Source organism: Stegostoma tigrinum, chromosome 32 (assembly GCF_030684315.1).
Source record: "Stegostoma tigrinum isolate sSteTig4 chromosome 32, sSteTig4.hap1, whole genome shotgun sequence".
Lineage (NCBI taxonomy): Eukaryota > Metazoa > Chordata > Chondrichthyes > Orectolobiformes > Stegostomatidae > Stegostoma > Stegostoma tigrinum.
In genome coordinates, this window is record NC_081385.1 from 8,040,380 (window position 1) to 8,064,452 (window position 24,073).

The following is a 24,073-nucleotide window of genomic DNA, read 5'->3' on the forward strand; positions in this document are numbered from 1 at the left end:
CAACGTGTATAATGATGGGAAATATGGGACAATCCTGCCAGAAGTCAGGTGAGGCCTTTCTCGACATCACAGCAAGTTGTTGCATTTTCAAACAGAGTTCTGGGCATTGAGACAAGATTCTTAGTAGACAGTAGCAAGGTCACTATTAACAAGAATTATTGCTCATTAACAGCCTCATGAGCCACAAATCTCGTGTTATTAATATGCAGCTTCCTGTTCTATCACCTGCCAAAAGGAAATTGTCATGGAAACCAAGGAAATTATCATAGAAGGCTACAATATGGAAGCAGAACATTCAGTCTATTGAGTTCACACTGACCCTTTGAAAAGCATCCCACCCAGACTCACACCCCTCCCCTCTACGTTGTCCATGTAACCCTGCATTCCCAATTGCTAATCCACATAACCTGCACATCTTTGGATCTGAGGGAGGGAACCGTATCGCAGACACAGGGAGAAGATGCAAATTCCAATCAGACAGTTGCTTGAGGGTGGAATCGAATCCGGGTCCCTAGAGCTGTGAGGCAGCAGTGCCAACCACTGAACCACCATGCCGCCCTAAAACTAGACGTCGTCAGTCGCTAACGTGAAAGTCAGATTGGCCATCTGGCAACTCCAGCTCGATCTGTGTAGCTGGGGACAAAGTGGAAAGATGAAGTACGGTGAGGGGAGGTGGTACACAGTATCGGGGGGGTGTGGTATTATTAACACTAAGCACCACCGAGGCCTCTAGTAATGTGGGGCATATGTGGGGTCATGATGGGCACCATCAAAGTGTAATGTTAGGGCTCTGGGACGAGGCGTGAAGTTGGAGGTTGAGTTTTATGTGGTGAGTTTCCACGTGGGGAGTATCAGTGAAAGTGGGATGTCCAGGAAAGTAAAACAGTAAACAGGTGACCAGAATGGACTGTGAATATTGAGGAGAAGTTAGACTGGACTTGAGCCATTGACTCTTTTTCTCTCTCTCCCCCAAATGCTGCCAAACCTGCTGAGTTTCTCCAGCACTTTCTGTTTTTATTTCAGATTTCTGGCATTCACAGCCCTTTGCTTTTAAACAAAGATAAACATAGGAAATAGGAGCAGGAGTAGGCCACTCAGCCCATTGAACCTGCTTCACAACTTGATATCATCATGGCTGATGATCCAACTCAGTACTGTACCTTGTTCCCACTTTCTCTACATACCCTTTGATCCCTTCAACTATAATAACTTTATCTAATTCTTTCTGACAACATTCAATGCTTTGGCCTCAACCACTTTCTGCGATAGAGAATTCCACAGGCTCAACTCTCTATCTGTTAGAATTTTATGGGTTTCTGGAGATCAGTCCTCATTCTTCTAATCTCCAGTGAGTACGATCCTTTCTGATCCAGTCTCTAAATGAGACCTACAATTTGCCCCCTCCAGAAGTCAACCTGGCAAACCTTTGTAGCCCTTCTTCCATAGCTGGAACATTGTTCCTCAGATAACAAGACCAAAACTGCACACATGCTCCAGGTGTGGTCACCGAGCCCTGTTCAATTGCAGCAAGACATTCCTGCCCCTGTACTGGATTCCTCTTGTTGTGAAGGGCGATATACTGTATGCTTTCTTCACCACCTGCTATACTGGTATAAATATTTCCAGGGATTGATACATGAGGACATCCAGGTCTTGAAGTACTTCCCCCTTGCCAAACATATAATAATCTGCCTCATTTTTTCTGAAGAACAGTCCAGGCCCAAATCATCAGCTTTCCTGCTCCTCTGATGCTGCTTGGCCTGTGTTCATCCAGCTCTACACCTTGTTATCTCAGATTCTCCAGCATCTGCAGTTCCCACTATCTCTAATAATATGCCTCTCTGTGTTTGCGACAAGCACTTGCCTCTGGCATAAAAGAAGCTCACAGTTGAGAGCAGTGCATATAATCTCGCTGTTGATTCTGGAAGGCTGTAAATTGCCTAGTCAGAAGATATGATGCCGTTTCTCCAATTTACATTGAGCTTTATTGGAACAGTGCATCAAGCCAAGGACATAAATGTGGATATCTTTCATGATGGAAAGAGTGGAGGCAGTTCTGTGACTGGGTATATAAATTTTCATGCCTTTGCAACCAGTCATTCTCATGCCCCATCAATAGCTTCAGTAGAGCAAGTGTTTTAGGAAGAATAATTACAGAAACTTGTATTCATTCATTGATCTTTAACCCTGTACATCATTAAATAAAATAGATGTATTTTAATCAACATGTATTTAATGCTGATATAACTTCAGAATACAGTTAATGATACTTTATAATCGGACTGTGAACAATCGCATACTAAAAGAAAAACCCAACAGAAAAGAACGTTCTGGCACCTGCATAAACATCTTTACAGTCATAGCTAGGGCTACGTTTGAGTTGTAAAAAGAAAGAACCATAGCAAAGAAAGGAACACAATAGCATAGAAATTCCTAGGGGCTTGCTCTGCTGGTGTTAGTGCAGTAGAACAGAAACTTCTGCATCTATCCATGTCACATTAACCTCAAAACACCATCCACAAAATTGCAGGGACAGGATTATTCACCTTGACACAGTAGTATGAGGTGAAATATGGAAATTACTGACACACGACGACCAAGGTAAAGGACGTTCCCCTCCCAATGCAGAGAATGGAGTTCTCAGGGTAAGAAACTACCAGTTAAAAATTTGGGGTCGCTTGGAAGCCTCAGTGAGACTTAGGCCACCTCTCAGTTGATAAGGATTTAGCTGGGATTTTTTAAGATTGTATAAGGTAAATTTTTTAGTGTAACTAGCCAGACAATGTTTAAAGTGAGCTGGGCAGAAGGCCCATTCAAAGCCCCTTCCACTCTCACAGGTATGGAATTATTGGCAATGAATCCTAGATCCAAAATGCCTTTCCTCCCTAATCCCACCTTCCTCATTTCCACCCTCTGCTGAGGTGGATAACAACCAGGCATTTTCTATCCTTGCCTTTATTGGTCAACGCATTGAACATAGAGCCATAGAGCCCTACAGCTCAGAGACAGGTCCTTTGGCCCAAACTGGTCCATGACAACCAAAATGTTCATCCATGCTAACCCCATATTTCTGCACTTGGCCTATATCCTTCTCAATCTTTCCTATCCATGTATTCATCCAAATACATTTTAAAGGCTGTTCATGTACCCACCTCACCCACTTCCACTGGCAGCTCATACCATATGCGTAGAGCCCTCTGCATAAAAAAAGTTCCCCCTCAGGTTCCCATGTATCCTTCCCCTCTTACCTTAAACTGATGCCCTCTAACCCTTGATTTCCCCAATCTTGGGAAAAAGACTGTGTGCACTCACCCTATCCATGCCTCTCATGATCTTGTACACTTCTATAAGATCCTCCTATGTCTCCTATGCTCTAAAGAAAAAGTCCGAGCTTGACCAACCTCTTCTGGATGTGAGTTTGCTCGCTGAGCTGGAAGGTTAGTTTTCAGATGTTTCGTCACCATTCTAGGTAATATCATCAAAGAGCATCCAATGAAGCGCTGGTGTTATGCCCTGCTTTCTATTTATCTGTTTAGGTTGCCTTGGGTTGGTGATGTCATTTCCTGCATTGGTGATGTCATTTCCTGTTCTTTTTCTCAGAGGATGGTAGATTGGCTCCAAATCAATGTGTTTGTTGGTGGAGTTTCGGTTGGAATGCCATGCCTCTAGGAATTCTCATGCGTGTCTCTGTTTGGCTTGTCCTAGGATGGATGCGTTGTCCCAATCAAAGTGGTGTCCTTCCTCATCTGTATGTAAGGATACTAGTGATAGTGGGTCATGTTGTTTTGTGGCTAGTTGATGTTCATGTATCCTGGTGGTGAGCTTTCTGCCTGTTTGTCAGAGTTTTTGCAAGGTATTTTGTAGATGAACAGACAAAACGGGCCCAGAAACCGTAACCACTCTCCCCTACATCAAAGATATTTCCGAAATGACTGCCAGACTACTCGGACCTCTTGGCATCATGGTAGCCCACAAACCCACCAACACACTAAAACTGCAGCTAATGAACTTAAAAGACCCTATACAGACAACAAATAAAATGAACGTCATCTACAAAATACCTCGCAAGAACTGTGACAAACACTACATTGGACAAACTGGCAGGAAGTTAGCCACCAGGATACATGAACATCAACTAGCCACAAAGCGACATGACCCACTATCACTAGTATCCTTACATACAGATGTGGAAGGACACCACTTTGATTGGGACAACGCATCCATACTAGGACAAGCCAAACAGAGGCATGCACGAGAATTCCTAGAAGCATGGCATTCCAACCGAAACTCCATCAACAAATACATTGACTTGGAGCCAATCTACCAGCCTCTGAGAAAAAGAACAGGAAATGACATCACCAATGCAGGAAATGACATCACCAACCCAAGGAAACCTAAACTGATAAATAGAAAGCGGGACATAACACCAGCGCTTCATCGGAGGCTCACTGATGATATTACCTAGAATGGTGACGAAACATCTGAAAACTAACCTTCCAGCTCAGCGAGCAAACTCACATACAGAAACTCAACCTCAGCTACAAATCTTCGCAAAACTCGCTTGACCAACCTCTCCCTATAACTCAGCCCCTTGAGTCCTGGCAACATCCTTGTAAATTTCTTCTGCGATCTTTCCAGTTTAATAACATCTTTCCTATAGCAATGAGACGAAAAATTAAACACAATACTTCAAATGTGGTCTCACCAATGTCCTGTACAACTGCAACATATCTTCCCAACTTCTGTACACCATGCCCTGACTGATGAAGGCCAGTGTGCCAAAAGCCTTCTTCACTGCCCTACCTACCTATGACTCCTCTTTCAGAGAACCATGTACCTGAACTCCAAAGCCCCTCTGTTCCACTACACTCTTTAAGGCTCTACCATTCACTGTGAAGCTCCTCCCTTGATTTGGCACTCTAAAGTGCAACACCTCCATTTGCTACTTCTCTGCCCATTTCCCCAGCTGATCAAGATCCTGCTGCAATTTCTGAAAACCTACCACATTGTCCATGATACTACCTATTTTAATGTCATCCACAAACTTATTAAATCAAAACCTTGTATGTTCTCATTCAAATCATTGATATAGATAACAAACAACAATGGGCCCAACAAAGACCCCTGAGGCACAGCACTATTCACAGGCCTTCAGTCTGACAGCATCCTTCCAATATTAGTCTGTGCTTCCTACCATCAAGCCAATTGTGAATCCAATTTGCCAGCTCTCCCTGGATTCTATGTCATCTAACTTTCCAGAGCAGCTGACCATGTGGAACGTTATCAAACGCCTTACTGAAATCCACATAGACTTATGTCTACTGCCCTTCCCTCATCGATCTTCCTGGTCACTTCATCAAAGAGCTCTAAAAAATCTGTGAGTCATGATCTCCTATGAACTAAGCTATGCTGACCACTCCTAATCAAACCCTGTCTTTCTCAATGATGTATCCCTTATCCCTCAGAATCTTCTCAAGCAACTTACCTATTACGGATGTTAAGCATACTGGTCTATATTCCCACGTCTTTCGTTGCAGCCCTTCTTGAATAAGGACATGCTATCTCCCAGTCTTCTGGGACCTCATTCATGGCTAATGATGATGCAAATATATCAGCCAGGGCCCCACAATTTCCTCTCTAGCCTCTTGTAGGGTTCTTGGATATATCTGATCAGGATCAGGAGATTTATCCACCTTCATACATTCTAATACTTCCAACACAATTGGAGTTGGGAGGTCGTGTTCACCTGTACAGGACATTGGTTAGGCCACTTTTAGAATACTGCATGCAATTCTGGTTTCACTGATTTATTGTGAAACCTGAAAGGATTTAGAATATATTTACAAGGAATTTGCCAGGGTTGGAGGGTCTGAGCTATAGGAAGATGCTAATAAGCCAGGTCTATTTTCCCTGGACCATCAGAGGCTGAGGGGTGACCTTATAGAGCTTTATAAAACCATGAGAAGTGTGGATAAAGTGAATAGACAAGATATTTTCCCTAGGGTGGGAGAATCCAAAACTAGAGGGCAGGGCATAAGTTTAAGGTGAGGGGGCAAAGACTTAAAAGGGGCCTAAGGGGCAACTTTTTCACACAGAGGTTGGTGCATGTGTGGAAAGAGCTGCAAGAGAGGGTGGTGGAGTCAGGTACAATTACAAGATTTAAAAGACATCTGGATGAGTATATGATTAGGAAACATTTAGAAGGTTGTAGTCCAAATACTGGAAAATGGGACTCGATTAATTTAGGACGTCGGCATGGCCGAGTTGAAATGAAGGGTGTGTTCCCATGCTGACACTATGACTCTAACCATTCTTCAGTCTTCAGGAGCCCAGGAATTTCAAAACCATTGTCGGTTATGTACTATAGTCTCCAGTGAGTATTGAAATCTGGATAACTTTAAAATGAGATAGGCTTTGTTACTTGAATCAAGTTAGCTCTTGAAAGCTACAGCTTAATCAAACTACAGGCAGACCCTAATTTATGAATATCTGACTTACAAAGCTTCATCCTGGAGTTCAGTTACTAGTGGTGTACGGCAAGGATCTGTTTTGGGGTCACTGTTGTTTGTCATTTTTATAAATGGCCTGGATGAAGGCATAGAAAGATGAGTTAGTAAATTTGCAGTTGACACTAAAGTCGGTGGAGTTGTAGATAGTGCAGAAGGATGTTGCAGGTTACAGAGGGACAAAGATAAGCTGCAGAGCTGGGCTGAGAGGTGGCAAATGGAGTTTAATATGGAAAAGCGTGAGGTGATTCACTTTGGAAGGAGTAACAGGAAGACAGAGTACTGGGCTAATGTCAAGATTCTTGTCAGTGTAGATGAGCAGAGAGATCTCGGTGTCCATGTACATAGATCCCTGAAAGTTGCCACCCAGGTTGATAGGTTTGTTAAGAAGGCGTACAGTGTGTTAGGTTTTATTGGTAGAGGGATTGCGTTTCGGAGCCATGAGGTCATGTTGTAGCTGTAAAAAAACTCTGGTGTGGCCGCACTTGGAGTATTGCGTACAGTTCTGGTTGCCGCATTATAGGAAGGATGTGGAAGCATCGGAAAGGGTGCAGAGGAGATTTACCAGGATGTTGCCTGGTGTGGAGGAAAGGCTGAGGGACTTGAGGCTGTTTTTGTTAGAGAGAAGAAGGTTAATCGGTGACTTAATAGAGACATACAAGATGATCAGAGGACTAGATATGGTGGACAGTGAGAACCATTTTCCTCGGATGGTGATGACTAGCACGAGGGGACATAGCTTTAAATTAATAGATATAGGACAGATGTCAGAGGTAGGTTCTTTACTCAGAGAATAGTAAGGGCGTGGAATGCCCTGGCTGCAACAGTAGTAGAGTCCCCAAGTTTAAGGGCATTTAAATTGTCATTGGGTAAACATATGGATAATAATGGAATAGTGTAGGTTAGATGGGCTTCAGATTAGTTTCACAGGTCTGCGCAACATCGAGGGCCAAAGGGCCTGTACTGAGCTGTAGTGGTCTATGTTGTATGTTCATAGTCACAAATGCAATCACATGCAGTGGTGTATTAATATTAATTTTAAAGATCCGACTTGCAAACATTTCCCTCGTACATACGGACAGCTATTTTACATTGTCCTGTATTGTGTTCAGAGCCTGTTCGCAACCTGCATACTGCCTGTGTAATATCACACCCCAATATGGAGAAACGACGAAGAAGCTTCATTCATAAACATATCAAAGCCTAGAGTGAGGAAAGGCCATTCAGCCCAACAAGTCAAGTGTTTGCACAAACCACTTGCCAACTTATTTGTGGCTTCTTTTCACATCATTTGAATCCACCAAATTCTTCAAAATGACCCCCAATAGTCTATCAAGTGCAAAATTAGAATATCTACCCACTCCTACGTAGTAATCTTCCAACCTTAAATCTTGCTTTCTAATAGAAACCAATGTTGCAGACTTTGCAACAATCATGTTCCACTTCATTTCCTGTTCAGCTCTTGCTGAAGGTCTTAGTCTAGTTCAGATTAATTATTTCTGCTCTGATCCTCAGTGGCTTTAAAGTGATTTTATTTTTCAATATCCCCTTGATTTCAGAATGCTATTTTAATTACTGCAAGAAATTTGTCATCTTTAGTCATTCTCAACATCTTCCATATTATTCTCTTCCATAATATTGGAATTCTCAGTCAAATTATGGCCCTGTTCTTTAGCACAGGAATGATTCAGATTCTCCCAGTGCAAATGGAGTGAGGACAGGTAGTTTCTCTCTATTTCTTTTGCCTCGTGCATGTCCTTTGCACTGCCTGGCGGCATTTGTACCTCAAATGTCTTGTCAAACTTCGTGTAATCAACTCGGAATGCACCTTTCTCTAAGAGGATGCAAGACTCAAACCGGTGGCCCCAGAGAATCTCATCTTCTTTATAGGAAGTCCTTGCTTGGCAGGTCATTCCTGTAAGTGAAGAAAAATAAAGGGAAACTCAATAATTGCCTTAGTTGTATCAGAAAGGCCTAGGCCCAAAATATCAGCCTTCCTGCTCCTGTGATGCTGTTTGGCCTGCTGTCTTTATCCGACTCTATACCTTGTTATCTCTAATTTTCTTAGTTCTTTCATTTGCACATTTCTTAGAGAAGTGGAACTTGATGAAACATGTAAATAGAAGACCATAAGAACTATCAGACTTGATGTTGTAGGAGCCAAAAGTAGGCAATTCAGCCCATTGCGCCTTCTCTGCCATTAAATGAGACCATAGCTGATCTGATCACTGTCAGCTCCACTTTTCTGCCTTTTCCCAATATCCTTTGATTCCCATACTTAGTAAAAACCTGTCTGTGTCAACCTTGAATATACTAACATCTGAGTTTTGTTAGCCCTCTGAAGTAAGGAATCTATGGAATCACTACCCTCTGAGAGAAGAAATTCTTCTTTGCCTCTGAGTCATAGGGATGAAGCTTTATTATTTCCTCTGGATCCTCCCACAAAGGAATAGAACAACTCTGTATTTACCCTATCAAGCCCCAAAGAAACTCATATGTTTCAATAAGCTCACCTCTCATTCATCTAAACTTCAACGAATACAGGCCCAACCTACTCAACCTCTCCCCATTGGACAGTCCTTCCGTTCCTAAGAGCATGAGAAATTGGAACAGGAGTAGGCTATCTGAACCCTTCAACCCGCTGTGCCATTCATTACCATGGGGGCTGCCTTTGTACATCATTTCTGGTTTCTCTTTGTATTCCCATGTCCATTAATTCAACCAGCGTCAAATATCTATTAACCTTTTGTCTGAAGTATATTTAACATCGATAGATTTCTGGGATCGAGAGTTCCAAAGCTCCACAACCCTTTAAGTAAAGAACTTTCTCATTTCACCTCTAAATAGTCAATCACCTAACCTGAAAATACAACTCTTGAACTGAACATTCCAGCAGAGAAATTAATCTCTCGTAGCAAGATTTTTATACATTTCAATGAGTTCATCTCTCATTGTTCTAAACTCCAGGGAATATTGACCCTCACAAGTTCCACATTTTGGGGCATTTAAGAGGTTAAAGTAGGATGCAACGAACCTGTGGATTCCACTATGCCTTCCAGGATTACGATCATTTCAAACTGTTCCCTCTTCATTGACTCAGCACACATTTTCCAGAAAGGACTGTTCTCATTGATGACGTGGCTAATGGTCTGGGGTTCTACCAGGAAAAGGCGGTCTTTCCCTGTGTCATAGCCAAGGTTGATTTCTGTTTGATCTAGAGGTATGAACTCACCCTCCTTTGTTTGTCTAGATTTGATGAGCTTGGCCCTTAGTTTTGCATCAACCATATGGCTTTCCCTCAGGTCGCCAATTCTAAACATCAGGCAAAGTTCATCATCCCTGTGTGATATTACTGCATATTTACTAAACTTCAGAGTCTCAGCCCGCTTCTTGGGGCGAGAGATCTTCACAAACACACAGCCCACCATCATGGCATCAATCATTGAACCAACGATGCATTGAGCTATAAGTAAAATGACACCTTCTGCACAATTAGATGTCACCATACGAGACCCATAGCCAATTGTCCTTTGACTTTCAATAGATAACAGTAAGGCAGAAATGAAGCCATCCACATTATCTAAGCAGGGTTTCCAATCGGTTTCACCTGCATGGTTAATATCACCTCTAATGTATGCATCCAGGAAGTACAAAAATCCAAAAGTTACCCAAGTCAAAAGGTAACACATCATGAAGACAAAAAGAAACCAGCGGTACTTCAAATCTACTACAGTAGTGAAAATGTCAAACAAGAACTTGTGCTTTTCTTCAATGTATCCAAGATTGACTTGGCATTTCCCATCTTTCATCACATAACGCTGTCGTTTCTGCTGACATGCAAACGTGAACTGTTGCTGGTTGTCATTCATCAGCTTGCACCTTTGTTTTAGAGAACCAGGATAAGATAAGACACTTTTTGTTGAAGATCGTAAATTCCGAGAATGGTTTGGAAGATCAGGTAAGCTGCCAGCATGCCTTGGATACCACGTTTTGGAATTGAAGTCACGGAAATTTGAGCCGCTAGTGAATATCCGATGGTGCCTGGGACACTCATCCACATTGATGGCCACATTTAATTTCTGCTTGGAGTTTGAGTTGGGGGCAGCTGGTGGGCAATTTGTGGATGGCCTGAAATCAAAATGAAGAGATGATGCATCATTGGTTGTCTGTGTCTCACGGTTCTCCCTGCTGGTCAATGGCTTTAGGTTTGATATAATGCTAGCTCTCCCAGAAGATGAGGAATCTCTATGTTGTGAAGATTTTGGAATCTCTCCTGATGTTTTTATCAACTTGGTTTCTGGCTGTAATGGGAAAAATAATTGAAATATTTTATGTTTTGCTTAACAATTATCTCCATGTACAATAATAAAATACATGTAAAGAAATTGTGACTTTAGGTACAGATTCTTCTGATTGTATTCAATGGAGACTGGAGATTTCTACAGGGGCTGGCAAGTTTGATCACATGTTGCCAATTTGTCAAAATAACTGTCAATAATTGTCAAAAATAACTTCTCCTATCCTGGAGTACTAGGGCAAACTGCAATGTTCCTACTGATCCCACATAACTCAGAATGGACAGCTGCTTCAACATGGGCTTCTCCTACTCTAAGGCATTGTCTGGATAAACTCAATCAGGCATCAGATGGATTAATTAATTTCAACTAGATCTTGAAGTTCGTTAACTGAATTGCTTGCCATTGTTTAATGCCTATAAAGTGAATCTCTCTATGCTGTCTGTGTTGACTCTCCACAACTCTTATCCTCATTCCTATCCCTATAAAGTTGTGGAATAGTCTTTGCTTTGTGATATAACTGGGAATCTTTCAAGACTCAAGCAGGCTATTATTTAATTATGAGCTTCTCTCCTCTTTTCTACCTCATTTTGTTTTCTTTTATGGTCCTTCTCACATTGCCAAAATGCTGGGATCATTCAAACCAGTTTCTCACTTGTTTTCAATTCAGTGGTTGAACACAAAGCACAAATAATGTAGAAGTGACAGTAATGGTTATCTATTCTGAAAATTATGCATTTGTGTCTGGATTTGACTGAAAGTGCAGTGTGTGAATCTCAATGCTGTACCCTGCCTTACGTACTCCCGACTCTAAGGCTTACATTTTCAAATCAAGTGATTAACTTTAATCCACCAATGTTACCACAGATGAAACAATCCTGGACTGCGGAACAACATAGGTGATAATGTATCAAAATATAACCCTTTTTTTTCTATCCACTTTAATTGAAAGAGAACAGACACCAACGTAAAATGGTCTGCTATCACCTATTTTGAAGTTAATAGCCCAAGATGAACTTCATCTCCATCTCATGAAGGGGAGACATGATGCAGAGATGCCGTTGTTGGACAGGGATGGACAAGGTCAGAAATCACATGACACCAGATTACAGTCCAATAGGTTTATTTGAAATCACAAGCTTTCAGAGCAGCACTCAAAGCCTGTGATCTAAAATAAACTTGTTGGATCATAATCTGGTGTCAAGTGACCTCTGAGCATGGAGGGGAGGGACAGACCAGCAGAAACTTACATTGTGGCACACAAAAAGCTTTATTTCTCCATGTTTCTCCTTAAAGGTGTTGATTCTAATGAGAACTGGCCATGAGTACCTCTTAAATATTTACCTAAAATGATGTCCCTGGATGGTGAGAATTGACTTCCTATTGCCGTTGACAAGAATCACAGGAAATTCGACCATCTCCTGATATGACGGCCATTTTCCCTGCGGTGGTTGTGAATCAGTTATCAAGAGCTGTAGCTTGCTGTTAATGCAGAAAATTGATCCTGTATCTGTGTGGGTTTCTTCCAGGTGCTCCAGTTTCCTTGCACAACCCAAAGATGTGCAGGTTAGGTAGATTGGCTGTGCTAAATTTCCCTGTAGCGTCCACAGATGTGAAAGCTAGGTGGATTAGCTATGGCAAATGAAAGGTTATGGGGATAGGGTGAGGCTGGTGTGGGTCTGGGCAGGATGCTCTTTGGAGGGTTAGTGCAGACTCAATAGGCCATACATCTACAATCTGCACAGTACGGATTTTATGATTCTAAGATTTTAACTTGTGCCCCAAAAAGAGGAGTTTTGAACTTTTTCATTGGCACCAGTGTTACACCATACGATGTCTTTATCCAACATGTCATTCGGGGGATGGCTTTTCTTCAAAAGTGGTGAGCTTTTTATTTTTAATCTGTTTTTAATTACTCAATTTAAGGGTTTTATGATGTTGTAGAAGTTGATATTGCTGGATGGTTAATCTACAGGCCCAGGTAATGTCCTGGGCACCTGGGTTTGAATCCCACCAAGGCAAATGGTGAAATTTGAATTTGGTAATAATCTGGAAATAAGAGTCAAATGACAACCAAGAGTCCATTGTTAATTGAGATAACAAGGTGTGGAGTTGGATGAATGCAGCAGGCCAAGCAGCCAAGACCCAGGGTATAGGCCCAAAATGTCAGCTTTCCTGCTCCTCTGAATGCTGCTTGGCCTGCTATGTTCATCCAGCTCTACACCTTGTTATCTCAGATTCTCCAGCATCTGCAGTTCCTACTCTCTCTGATCCATTGTCAATTGTCAGGAATAAACCATTCAGTTCAATCGTGTCAGATAAGGAAGGAGGTCTGCTGTCTTTACCTGGTCTGGCATGTGATTCCAGCCCAACAGCAATATTTACTTTTAATTCATTAACGGGATGAGGGCATCACTGGATAGGTAGCATTTATTGCCCATTCCTAATTGCCCCCAGGATAGTTCAGAGTCAACTACCTTGCTGTGAGCCTGGAGACACAAGTAGGCCTGACCAGTTAAGGATGACAGATTTCCTACCCGAAAGGACACTACTGAAAAGGTGGATTTTTCTAACAATTGACAATGGATTGATAATAATCTTTAGATACTTAATTCCAGATATTTTTGTTTGATTCAAATTCCACCACTACCATGGCTCGATTCGAACCCAGGGCCCCAGGACATTATCTGAGTCTTTGGATTGAAACAAAACCAGCCATCGCCTCCCCTGTCTTTTACACTTGACTGCCCTCTGGGCAATTAGGGATGGGCAATAAATGCTGGTGTCACCAGCAATGACCTCACCCCATGAATGAGCTAAAAAATGTCTATGTCAAAATTTGGGATGGCATTGCTTTGAAAATTATATATCTCTACTATCTAGGCTGTATCCCTTCGAAACAACAAAGGTATAATCTCCTTTTAGCTCCAGTAATCTAAGCACATTTACTCACCTTTACTGAAAATGTTCCATATTGGCCTGAGTCCATTGGAATCCGAGGGAGATATGCCAACAAGTGTTTGCCTGTCGGAATTTGGGCAGGAGGTACTGAGTAGCGAAGCTTTTTGCGCTCCTTGTAATTTGTTGGTGTAGCACTGATACGATGATAGGCATAGACATCATTGTTCCTATACAGGTCCATGCTAGAGCTCACATTGGTGGTTTTCATGATATTCCTTGCCAGAGGACACAAAGCAGAGTACTACTTCCTGAAGATCTGTCCAAAAGAAGCACCTTTAATTGTTATTCTAAAATCATCTATCTTAATTTACCTTGTTATTTCCCATTATTTTAAGTCAGTGTTTTCTTTACAAATATGTTTGTTTCATGATCACAGGAAAAATTGACCAGTGGCATTCCTAATAATTTTAAAGAATCATCTATGGCCAGCTCTTCTTTCCTCATTGGCCCCTGTAGAGTCATTGTTGCTTTGCCTCTCTGGACAACTACTCAGAGCTCCCCTGAATATAAATAATCTGTAATTCCCTGTTGTTCCCTTTCCTAAACCAAACAAAAGGGAAATTTACCAGGAAACTGCGTCATTTCGACATCCATCCAAACAATGAGAAAACTCACTTGAAACAAAACTATTTAATAAAACTATCACATTTTCTTTTGGCAGTGAGAAGGTTCTGGTCTCTGTTTGGTGTCAGACCCCAGATACATGATTGATATACTGAACTTACCAAGTCATGAATATCAGGCTTGGACCTGTGTGTGTAGTATTTCGTTGGTGCTCCTCAGAGAAAGTCTCCTTACATTTGTATCTTGTCAGAAATCATTCATCATCAACACTTGGTCAACTAATAGGATCTTGGCTTTTTATTCTGTCATTCTCTAGATTCCTCAAAACTCTACTAGATTTCAAACTTAAAAACAGACTGAATGGGCTGAAGGGCCTGTTTCCACACTGTAGGGATCCTATGATTTGTGAGAATTGTTTATGCTGAAACCAAGACCTGGAATTTAAAAAAAACAGTTTATTCCATAAACGTTTCAGTTGTATGGGCACTGCATTTTGCACCTTGTTATCTTCCTTCTGTAAAAGTACAGCAAGCACTCCAAAGATGGAGAGAAAAGAAGATAGGTGGAGACGAGAGTATGGGTGGGGAGGTAGGGAGGGGATAGGTCAGTCCAGGGAAGACGGACAGGTCAAGGAGGCGGGATGAGGTAGCAGGTAGGAAATGGAGGTGCGGCTTGAGGTGGGAGGAAGGGATGGGTGAGAGGAAGAACAGGTGAGGGAAGCGGAAACAGGCTGGGCTGTTTTTGGGATGCAGTGGGGGAAGGGGAGATTTTGAAGTTTGTGAAGTCCACATTGATACCATTGGGCTGCAGGGTTCCCAAGCGGAATATGAGTTGCTGTTCCTGCAACCTTCGGGTGGCATCATTGTGGCACTGCAGGAGGCCCATGATGGACATGTCGTCTAAGGAATGGGAGGGGGCGTTAAAATGATTCGCGACTGGGAGGTGCAGTTGTTTATTGCGAACCAAGCGGAGGTGTTCTGCAAAGCGGTCCCCAAGACTCCGCTTGGTTTTCCCAATATAGAGGAAGCCACACCGGGTACAGTGGATGCAGTATACCACATTGGCAGATGTGCAGGTGAACATCTGCTTAATATGGAAAGTCATCTTGGAGCCTGGGATGGGGGTGAGGGAGGAGGTATCAATGTGGACTTCACAAGCTTCAAAATCTCCCCTTCCCCAACTGCATCCCAAAACCAGCCCAGCTTTTCCCCTCCCCCCACTGCATTCCAAAACCAGCCCAGCCTGTCTCCGCTTCCCTAACCTGTTCTTCCTCTCACCCATCCCTTCCTCCCACCTCAAGCCGCACCTCCATTTCCTACCTGCTACCTCATCCCGCCTCCTTGACCTGTCCGTCTTCCCTGGACTGACCTATCCCCTCCCTACCTCCCCACCTATACTCTCCTCTCCACCTACCTTCTTTTCTCTCCATCTTCAGTCCGCCTCCCCCTCTCTCCCTATTTATTCCAGAACCCTCACCCCATCCCCATCTCTGATGAAGGGTCTAGGCCCAAAACATCAGCTTTTGTGCTCCTAAGATGCTGCCTGGTCTGCTGTGTTCATCCAGCTTCACACTTTGTTATCTTGGGTTCTCCAGCATCTGCAGTTCCCATTATCACACGCATGCACTCCTGTATCTGTCACATCTACCCCCTGTGAGTTGGTGCATCACAGTGCCACTGCTGGCAAGAGGCTGTAATTACAATATGACAAATTTACATAGGCAGTTTTCATTATAAATGTGGACACAGAAGTTTAAAGACAGAAATAAAGAAATAAGGATATTTAACTCATGAGTTAACCTGTGGCCCGAAGCAAACTTAGTTGCTGCAGTATAACTGTCATAGATCAAAGTAGAACCTATAAAAATTAATTACCATGGTATCTACTTGATTTCTTAAGAAATAGACATTACTTTCAATTAACTATTATACATAGGAGCCAATTATTTTTAAAAATTCAGGGTCAATGTGTGCTATAATGCCCAATTAAAAGGGAAGGACATCCTCAACATAGAGTCATAAAGTACAGAAATAGAAAGTTTGGTCCAACCAGTCCATACCGAACATAATCCCAAATTAAACTAGTCCTGCCTGCCTGCTTGTGGCCCATACCCTTCCAAACTTTTCCTACTCATGTATGTATCCAAATGTATTTTAAAAGTTGTAATTGTACCCACCTACTTAATTGACCAAGATCCTCCTCCTCTGATTAATATCTCCTGATATGACTCAAATGTCATAACTTTTTTCATAAATAGAGATAGTAGGAACTGCAGATGCTGGAGAATCTGAGGTAACAAGGTGTAGAGCTGGATGAACACAGCAGGCCAAGCACCATCATAGGGGCAGGAAAGCTGACGTTTCAGGCCTAGAGTTTTCTTCAGAAATGGTCAAGAAGGGTCTAGGCCCGAAATGCCAGCTTTCCAGCTTCTATGATGCTGCTTGGCCTGCTGTGTTCATCCAGCTCTATGCCTTGTTATCCTTTTTTCATAAGTTGTTTTACGTTAAAGGCACTATATAAATGTGAATTGTTGTCATGGTGGCAAACATTGAACATGACTGCTTGAAACTCCTCCATGATTTACTTTAACTCGGGTGCAAAGCCTTCCTAAAAAAATCAGGTTTCCGCCACCAGACTCTGGGCATTGTAATGTTGCCTGACCATATCAAGTGCTTGTCTATTCCAGAAATGACATGCTGGTTGGTTGGAAACAGGAATTTCTCATTCAGCCTCAAATAATCTAAACAATTACACATTTATGTTCAAAATATGAAACATTATATTTTCCAATCAGAAAATTCAACTGAAGCTGATAATGAAAGTACTGTTTTATTTATTCTCTGGGGCTAGTGGCACTATCTTTCCTCCCTAATTGTTTTTCAGTGTGAGAATTCTGCTTCTAAGAATGAATCACTTGCTGATTTTGACACCCTCTGCAGCTCTAAACACTCTGAGCTGAATTGAAGCAGTGTCAGAGGAAAGCTTCCTCTCTTCTGGCTAACCGCTCCCTCAAATGGCCATAAGACAATAAGAAATAAAAACAGGAGTAAGCCTCTTGGCCCCCAGTTTTGCTCCACCATTCAATAGGATCATGCCTGATCCAACATTCCTTGCATCCACTTTCCCGTGTTTTCTCTATAACCCTTAATTCTCCAACTGATCAAGAATCTATCTTAGCTTTAAATATACAAAAGGACTCTGTCCAAGCCTCAGAACAATACGTGCCCCCCGCCCCCTCACCTCTTGTCCCAGTGTGACTACCATTCCCCAGTTCCAACACCACATTATGATCTACTCAGGGCAGGTAATTTATTCCAGTCTGATTGAGGCTAATTTAAAAGAAACCAGGTTTCTAAGAGATTTTAATGCTGATCATTATTAATATGATCATAGACAGCACAATTATCATACCATAACTTGTTTCTAAACAACCCTCACAAATACCTGTTTACACAATATTAGGTGTTATTGAGAAATTTCAGAAAATACCGATTGTTGTTTGATTACTAACCCTGGTACAGCATGCAAATATCAGAATATTATCTGTACCTTGACACGGTTCTTCTGACACAATGATAGCATCTCTACCTTGAAGCCAAAAGACATGGCTTCAAGTCTCACCTGCTCTAGAGGCGTGTAATAACATCTCTGAGCAGGTTGGATGATAATTTCTATTCACACCAAAGATAATATATTTCTACACATCAAACTTTATAAAATGTTAACTTTCACAAATATACATATATATACTCACATTCTTTAAATAAAGTACCTGCTGCAATTCAGTTCAACTCAAAATCCACTGCAGTATTTAAATCTTTTCTGGTGTTTCAAGACCAACATGAAAAGTCAATTCTTGCAGAATCCCACCAGCTTCTCTCCAGAAAGATGCGAGCTGATCTAAAACACAAAACAAATCTCAGTCCCGGTGTTCTGCCTGATACATTATCCTCAGATAGATTGTTTTTTAACCTATGTAGAGTGTTGTCTTTCCAAATGAAGGTGTTGAGAACTAGAAGCGATGACAGAGCCTCCTTATTAATCTTCCTCAATGTCACACAGCATTACTTTAAGATAAGTTAATCAGAAAGGTTGGACTTGGGAGGAATTCTACACTGAATTCAGTACTAGCCACTGTCAGACACTGATGGAGATGTCTTAACTAGCATCATATCCTCTCAATACCATCCTTAAACCCAACGGTCAATGTGCATTTAATCTGCTCACAGCACTGGGCATGTTTGTAAATCAGATTGCACACCAACACATTACAGCACGGAAATAGGCCTAAAATCTTAATTCTATCTGAACTCTGCCCACTCACGTTCAATCAAATGCATCAACCTCAATTGTTGGGTTTAGTCCCGTGGCATGATTTTGATGGATAAGCCTTTCTATCCTGCTTGATGCTGAGGAACTGGGCAATAGCACGGATTACAACTGGCCATTCAAGGTTGGTATCAGAATTCTTTCAATCCAGCTTCTGTCGATGTGATGGAAGTTTCCATTGCTTACTGAGGAATCTCAAATCATGTCTGCATGCGTGAAGATTCGAATACAGCCCAGTCTTTGCTGGATTGTTGCACTCAAATTAGGAACAGGCGTAGGCCATTCAGCCCTTCAAGACTGATTATGGCTGATCATCCAATTCGGGACCCAGTTCCCTCTTTTGCCCACGTCCTTTGATCCTGCTAACCTTAAGAACTATATCTAATTACTTCTTGAAAGCATTCAATGCTTGACTTCAACTGCTTTCTGTGTTAGAGAATTTCACTGGCTCATGGCTCCCTGGATGAATGAATTTCTCCTTATTCCAGTCCCAAATGGCCCAACCCATACCCTTACCTCAAGATTCCTGATTGATTGAACCCTTACAGTGCAGAAAGAGGCCAACTGAGCCTGTACTGGCCCTCCAAAAAGCATCTCACACGGACCCACCCCAACTTCATTACCCACGGCTAATCCACCTAACCTGCACATCTTTGGACTGTGGGAGGAAACCAGAGCACACGGAGAAAACCACACAGACACAGGGAGAACACATCAAACACCACACAGACAGTTGCCCAACGCTGGAATGAACCCAGGTCCATGGCACTATGAAGCAGCAGTGCTAACCACTGTGCCACCATGCCATCCAATAGACTCTCCAGTCATCAGGAACATGCTTCCTGCATTTACATTGTCGAGTCCTGATAGAATTTTGTTGGTTTTTGTGAGATCCCTCCCATTTCTTCTAAACTCCTGTCCAACCTCTTGCCCCGTCCAACACTTCCACTAGCTACTACAGTGTGGGAGCCCTTCTGCAGGTTGGCCTTTGGCTGTCACCTAGGAGATGGAGGCTCAGCAAGACCAACTGACACTCCTTGCCTGGCGCTCAGTGCCCACACTTTTGATCTTTCACCAATACCAACACCCCATCCCCATCGCCCCCAAACCCATCCCAACATCGCCACATCAGGAATCACTGACCAAGGCTTTTCACGCGATAATTGCCTACCTACACCTTGTGGCCTACATTGACCAAAAGAGCCAAGATCAAGGAGGACTAGATCGGGCAGCAGCTCTGAAGAAGGGTCACCAGACCCAAAATGTTAACTCTGTTTTTTCCTTCAAAGATGCTGCCAGACCTGCTGAGATTTTCCAGTAACTTTGCTTTTGTTCAAGATGGTGGAGCTGTTGAGCCGGCCCAGCTCAGAACGTTCCAGGCCCACATCCCAAAAATTGAGCCCCAACATATTTCAGATAAAGAAGACCTTTCTATTATCCATCAATGTCAAACCCACTGTGACATGTCTGGCTCCCCCACCACCTTCCCACCCACCAGACACACTTTCAAATCCCCAGGCCATCAAGGCTCTGATGGGACAAACCGGTCACAAATGCCACACCCATTTGTAGTCCTACTGGCTCTGTTTTGGATAACCTTGCTGCAGAGAAATGCCCCTAGGTTACTACTGTTGGTTATTGTACAGGACACTGAGGAAGACGTGTGTATAACAGAGGCTGCAATAGGAAAATCTTTAGCCAGGGATATGCAGTGAATAGAGTGACCTGGAACAACACTGGGTCAACTGCATTCATGATGTCACTAAAGGTTAATCCCTGTTATTGAGCTAATTGGATTATATTAGACTATTGGCTACTGATGTTAAAAAGATCCTGTCTCGCGTATTGCTGTGGATGTTATCAGTGATAAATTGAAAGTGGGTGATTACGCATGTTTAATTGTAATATCTCTTTTCAGATTGCAGACCTGTTTAAAACATGACGGCTCCCCCACTTTGAATCACCAGTTCACACGCTATTTGCCTTACATTTAATTTACACTTCATATTCAGTCTTTCCTTACTCCCACTGTTTCCTCATCCCCTCTGTTCAAGTTGTTTCTGGCCTCTCACCTTCTTCCTCATTGTCACTTGGCAAGTTATTGTCTACTGCCCCAGCAATCAGAAACACCAGTCCTACTCTCCCCCAGTTCAAAGTTCATTCTCTTCCATTGTTACAAGTGGAGGCTTTCTTCTTCAGTTCTCCTCTGCCCAGTTCACTCAAATATCTTGGTTGTTCTTATTTTTGACAAGTCTCAATTTTATTATCCTGTTTTTTTCACCAAAACTCAAGGCTAACTGTTTTTTCAAAGGCTCAGTAACTCAAATTGCTGTGAACCATTACTTCCTTCAGATAAACAAATGTCCTTTAGATGGCGGTATCTCATCTTGGACCATGTCAGTCAGATTGACAGAAATTAAAATTTAATTAGCATAATAAATATGCCTCTAGTTGGATAATCTACAGGACATTTACAGCAATACAACACTAACATGTTTCTGTCATATTTTGTCAATATGGCCAATTAGCAATTCACCGCATGTTTGATGATAATGAAATAGCTAAAGTAATTCACCTTTCAATGATCAAGTAAACTAAATAGTTAAGGCATTGTTTGAAAGAAAAAATGTCACACTTTTTTTACATTTACAAAGGAGCACATGCATGTACTTAGTTACAAACCGACATAATATATTGCAGATGCTCGTACGCGCACAATGACACATTTTGTGGAAGATTTTGAAGCCATTCAGCCCATTGAGTCTGCTTCACCACTCAATGAGATCATGGCTGATATGATCCTAAGTTCCGCTTTCCTGCCTGCTGTGGATGTTGAATCATTGGATATATCCGAGGCTGAGTTAGACAGATTTTCAAAGTGTTCGAGGGTTATATAGGACAAGCTGGAGTTAAGGCTACAATCAGATCATCCCTGATCATATTGAATGGCTCAGCAGCCCTGATGGGTCAAATAGCCTTCTCCTGCCTCTATTTCTTATAATCGCGAGACAACAGTGTGTCCCCTCTTTTACTAAAGTCTGTGCATGTTTCATTCCTATTTAAAAATTGTTGCTTTGAGCACCACAATTAAACACATGAATATCAGTTACTGTCGGGGGAATTTTAAACATTGAATGGGCGACCAGTGGAAATAGAGGACAGACCTCCTATGAGCTAGGGTGGGCATGCAAGGTTATTTCAACAGCTGTGTCTTATTTAAACACTGACAAGGAGACGCCTAGCTCAAAGGTGATTAAAGATAGCTTGACAGGATTCAACTTGTGCAACAAATACTGGCAGCCTGGTTGGCAATCAAAGAAGTAATTGCATGAATGGTATGGGCATACAAGGGTTGAGAGCCTCACAAGCTTTCTTATGAACTTGAAGAATGTTGCAGTGTCTTTTGTACCACCAAATGCAATCGTAGAGCTTACGCTACCTCTGGTGGATGAATTAGGACTGATTAATGGTGATGTGGTAGGTGGGTGTCAGGGCGCTTGTGACTTGTAAGTTTCAAGCAATGGAGGTTTGTCTTTGCCCTCCATTTTTAGGCAGCAAGATGCAAGTGGGCCACTGATTCCCAGCTTCCTCTCCTTCCAGACAACGATGCAGATCACAGGTGTGATGCTTCACTCACTGCTACCCAGCGTGTTGATCAAACCTAGCATGGTCACCAAGTGAAGCAGCCGTGGCAATTTGCTGCTCAGGAAATGGTTAATAAACATTTCAAAAAGAACCCTGTTGTAGAGTCATAGATTTGTACAGCACAGAAACTGGCCCTTCAGTCCAACTCCTCCAAGCCAACTGCATATCCTAAATTAATCTATTCCCATTTGCCAGCACTTGGTCCACATCCCTCTAAACCTTTCCTATTCATGAACTCATCTTTAATATTGTAATTGTACCAGCCTCCACCACTTCTTCTGGCAGCTCATTCCATGCACGCACCAACATCTGTGTGATAAAGTTGAACCATTAGGCCCTTTTAAATCTTTCCTCTCTCATTTTAAGACTATGTCCTCTAGGTTTGAATTCCCCTACCCTGGGAAAAAGGTCTTGGCTAGTCCCCTATCCATGCCTCTCACAATTCTATAAGCCTCCATAAGGTCGTCCCTCAGGCTCTGACACTCCAGGGAAAATAGCCCTAACCTTTCAGTCTCTCCCTGTAGCTCAAATCTTCCACCACTGACAATATCCTTGTAAATCTTTTCTGTACCCATTCAAGTTTCAGAATATCTTTTCTAGAGCAGGGAGACCAGAATTGAATGAACACTCTAAAAGTGGCCTCAACAATCTCCTGTACAGCTGCTCATGTCATCCCAGCTCCTATACTCAATGTATTGACCAATAAAGGCGAGCATTCCAAATGCCTTCTTCACTGTGCTGTGGACCTGCGACTCCACTTTCAAGACACTATGAACCTGAGCCCTACAGTCTTTGCTTGGCAACACCCCTAGTGCCCTACCATTAAGTATGGAAATCATGGCCTGTTTTGACTACCAAAATGCAACACCTCACACTTATCTCAATGAAACTTCATCTGCCCATCCTTGCCCATCGAGGTTCCATTGCTTTCTGAGATACCCTTCTTCACTGTCCACTATACCACAAATTTTGGTGTCATGTGCAAACTTACTAAACAGTCTTCTGATGTTCACATCCAAATCGTTTATATAACTAAACAAAAGGAGTGGACCAAGCACTCATCCTTGCTGCACACCGCTGGTCACCATCCTCCAGCTCGTAAAACAACACTCCACTACTACAGAGATAGTAAGAACTGCAAATGCTGGAGAATCTGAGGTAACAAGGTGTAGAGCTGGATGAAAACAGCAGGCCAAGCAGCATCAGAGGAGCAGGAAGGCTGACGTTTTGGGTCGAGACCCTTCTTCAGAAATGGGAGAGTGGAAGGGGGTTCTGAAATAAATAGGGAGAGAGGGGGAGGCGGGTAAAAGATGGATAAAGGAAAAGGTAGGTGGACAGGAGGCAGGCAGGTCAAAGAGGTGGAGTTGGAGCCAGTAAAGGTGAATTTAGGTGAGGAGTTAGGAAGGACGGACAGATCAATGAGGAGGGATGAAGTTAGTGGGTAGGAGATGGGGAGGGGCTTGAGGTGGGAGGAATGGTTAGGGAGGCGAGGACGAGCTGGACTGGTTTAGGGATACAGTCGGGGGAAGGGAGATTTTGAAGCTTGTGAAGTCCACATTGATACCATTGGGCTGCAGGGTTCCCAAGCGAAATATGAGCTGCTGTTCCTGCAGCTTTCAGGTGGCATCATTGTGGGACTGCAGGAGGCCCAGGATGGACATCTCGTCCAGGAGTGGGAGGGGGCTACCTTCTGTCTCCTATTGTAAAGCAAATTTTGTATCCAAATGGCTGGATTCCCAATGATCTAACTTTGCTAATCAGTCTATCATGCAG

At 42.6% G+C, this 24,073-nt stretch overlaps 1 protein-coding gene across 3 annotated transcripts; it reads right to left on the minus strand.

Moving 5' to 3' along the window:
• Positions 1–4,525: 4,525 nt before the first annotated feature.
• Positions 4,526–18,432, minus strand: LOC125466839 (G protein-activated inward rectifier potassium channel 4-like). Of its 3 annotated transcripts, XM_048561926.2 has the most exons (5): positions 18,081–18,432; positions 14,488–14,760; positions 13,755–14,018; positions 9,541–10,807; positions 4,526–8,421 (listed from the first exon to the last, which is right to left on the minus strand). In XM_048561926.2, exons 3-5 carry the CDS (start codon positions 13,968–13,970, stop codon positions 8,102–8,104), a joined length of 1,803 nt encoding a protein of 600 aa, XP_048417883.1. In that variant the 5' UTR covers positions 13,971–14,018; positions 14,488–14,760; positions 18,081–18,432; the 3' UTR covers positions 4,526–8,101. The 3 variants fall into 3 exon arrangements, with proteins under 3 accessions (XP_048417883.1, XP_048417884.1, XP_048417885.1); XM_048561927.2 differs by lacking the exon at positions 14,488–14,760; XM_048561928.2 differs by lacking the exons at positions 13,755–14,018; positions 18,081–18,432 and having other exon boundaries at positions 14,488–14,517.
• Positions 18,433–24,073: the final 5,641 nt, after the last annotated feature.

What these genes read in the sequence shown, in the direction of transcription:
- LOC125466839 (XM_048561927.2), bottom strand. Translation starts at nt 13,970, where the DNA reads ATGAAAACCACCAATGTGAGCTCTAGCATGGACCTGTATAGGAACAAT. An exon ending in ATGGAACATTTTCAGTAAAG is followed by an intron (nt 10,808 to 13,754) that starts GTGAGTAAATGT and finishes TTCCCATTACAG; the next exon opens with CCAGAAACCAAGTTGATAAA. An exon ending in AGGCATAGTGGAATCCACAG is followed by an intron (nt 8,422 to 9,540) that starts GTTCGTTGCATC and finishes CTTCACTTACAG; the next exon opens with GAATGACCTGCCAAGCAAGG.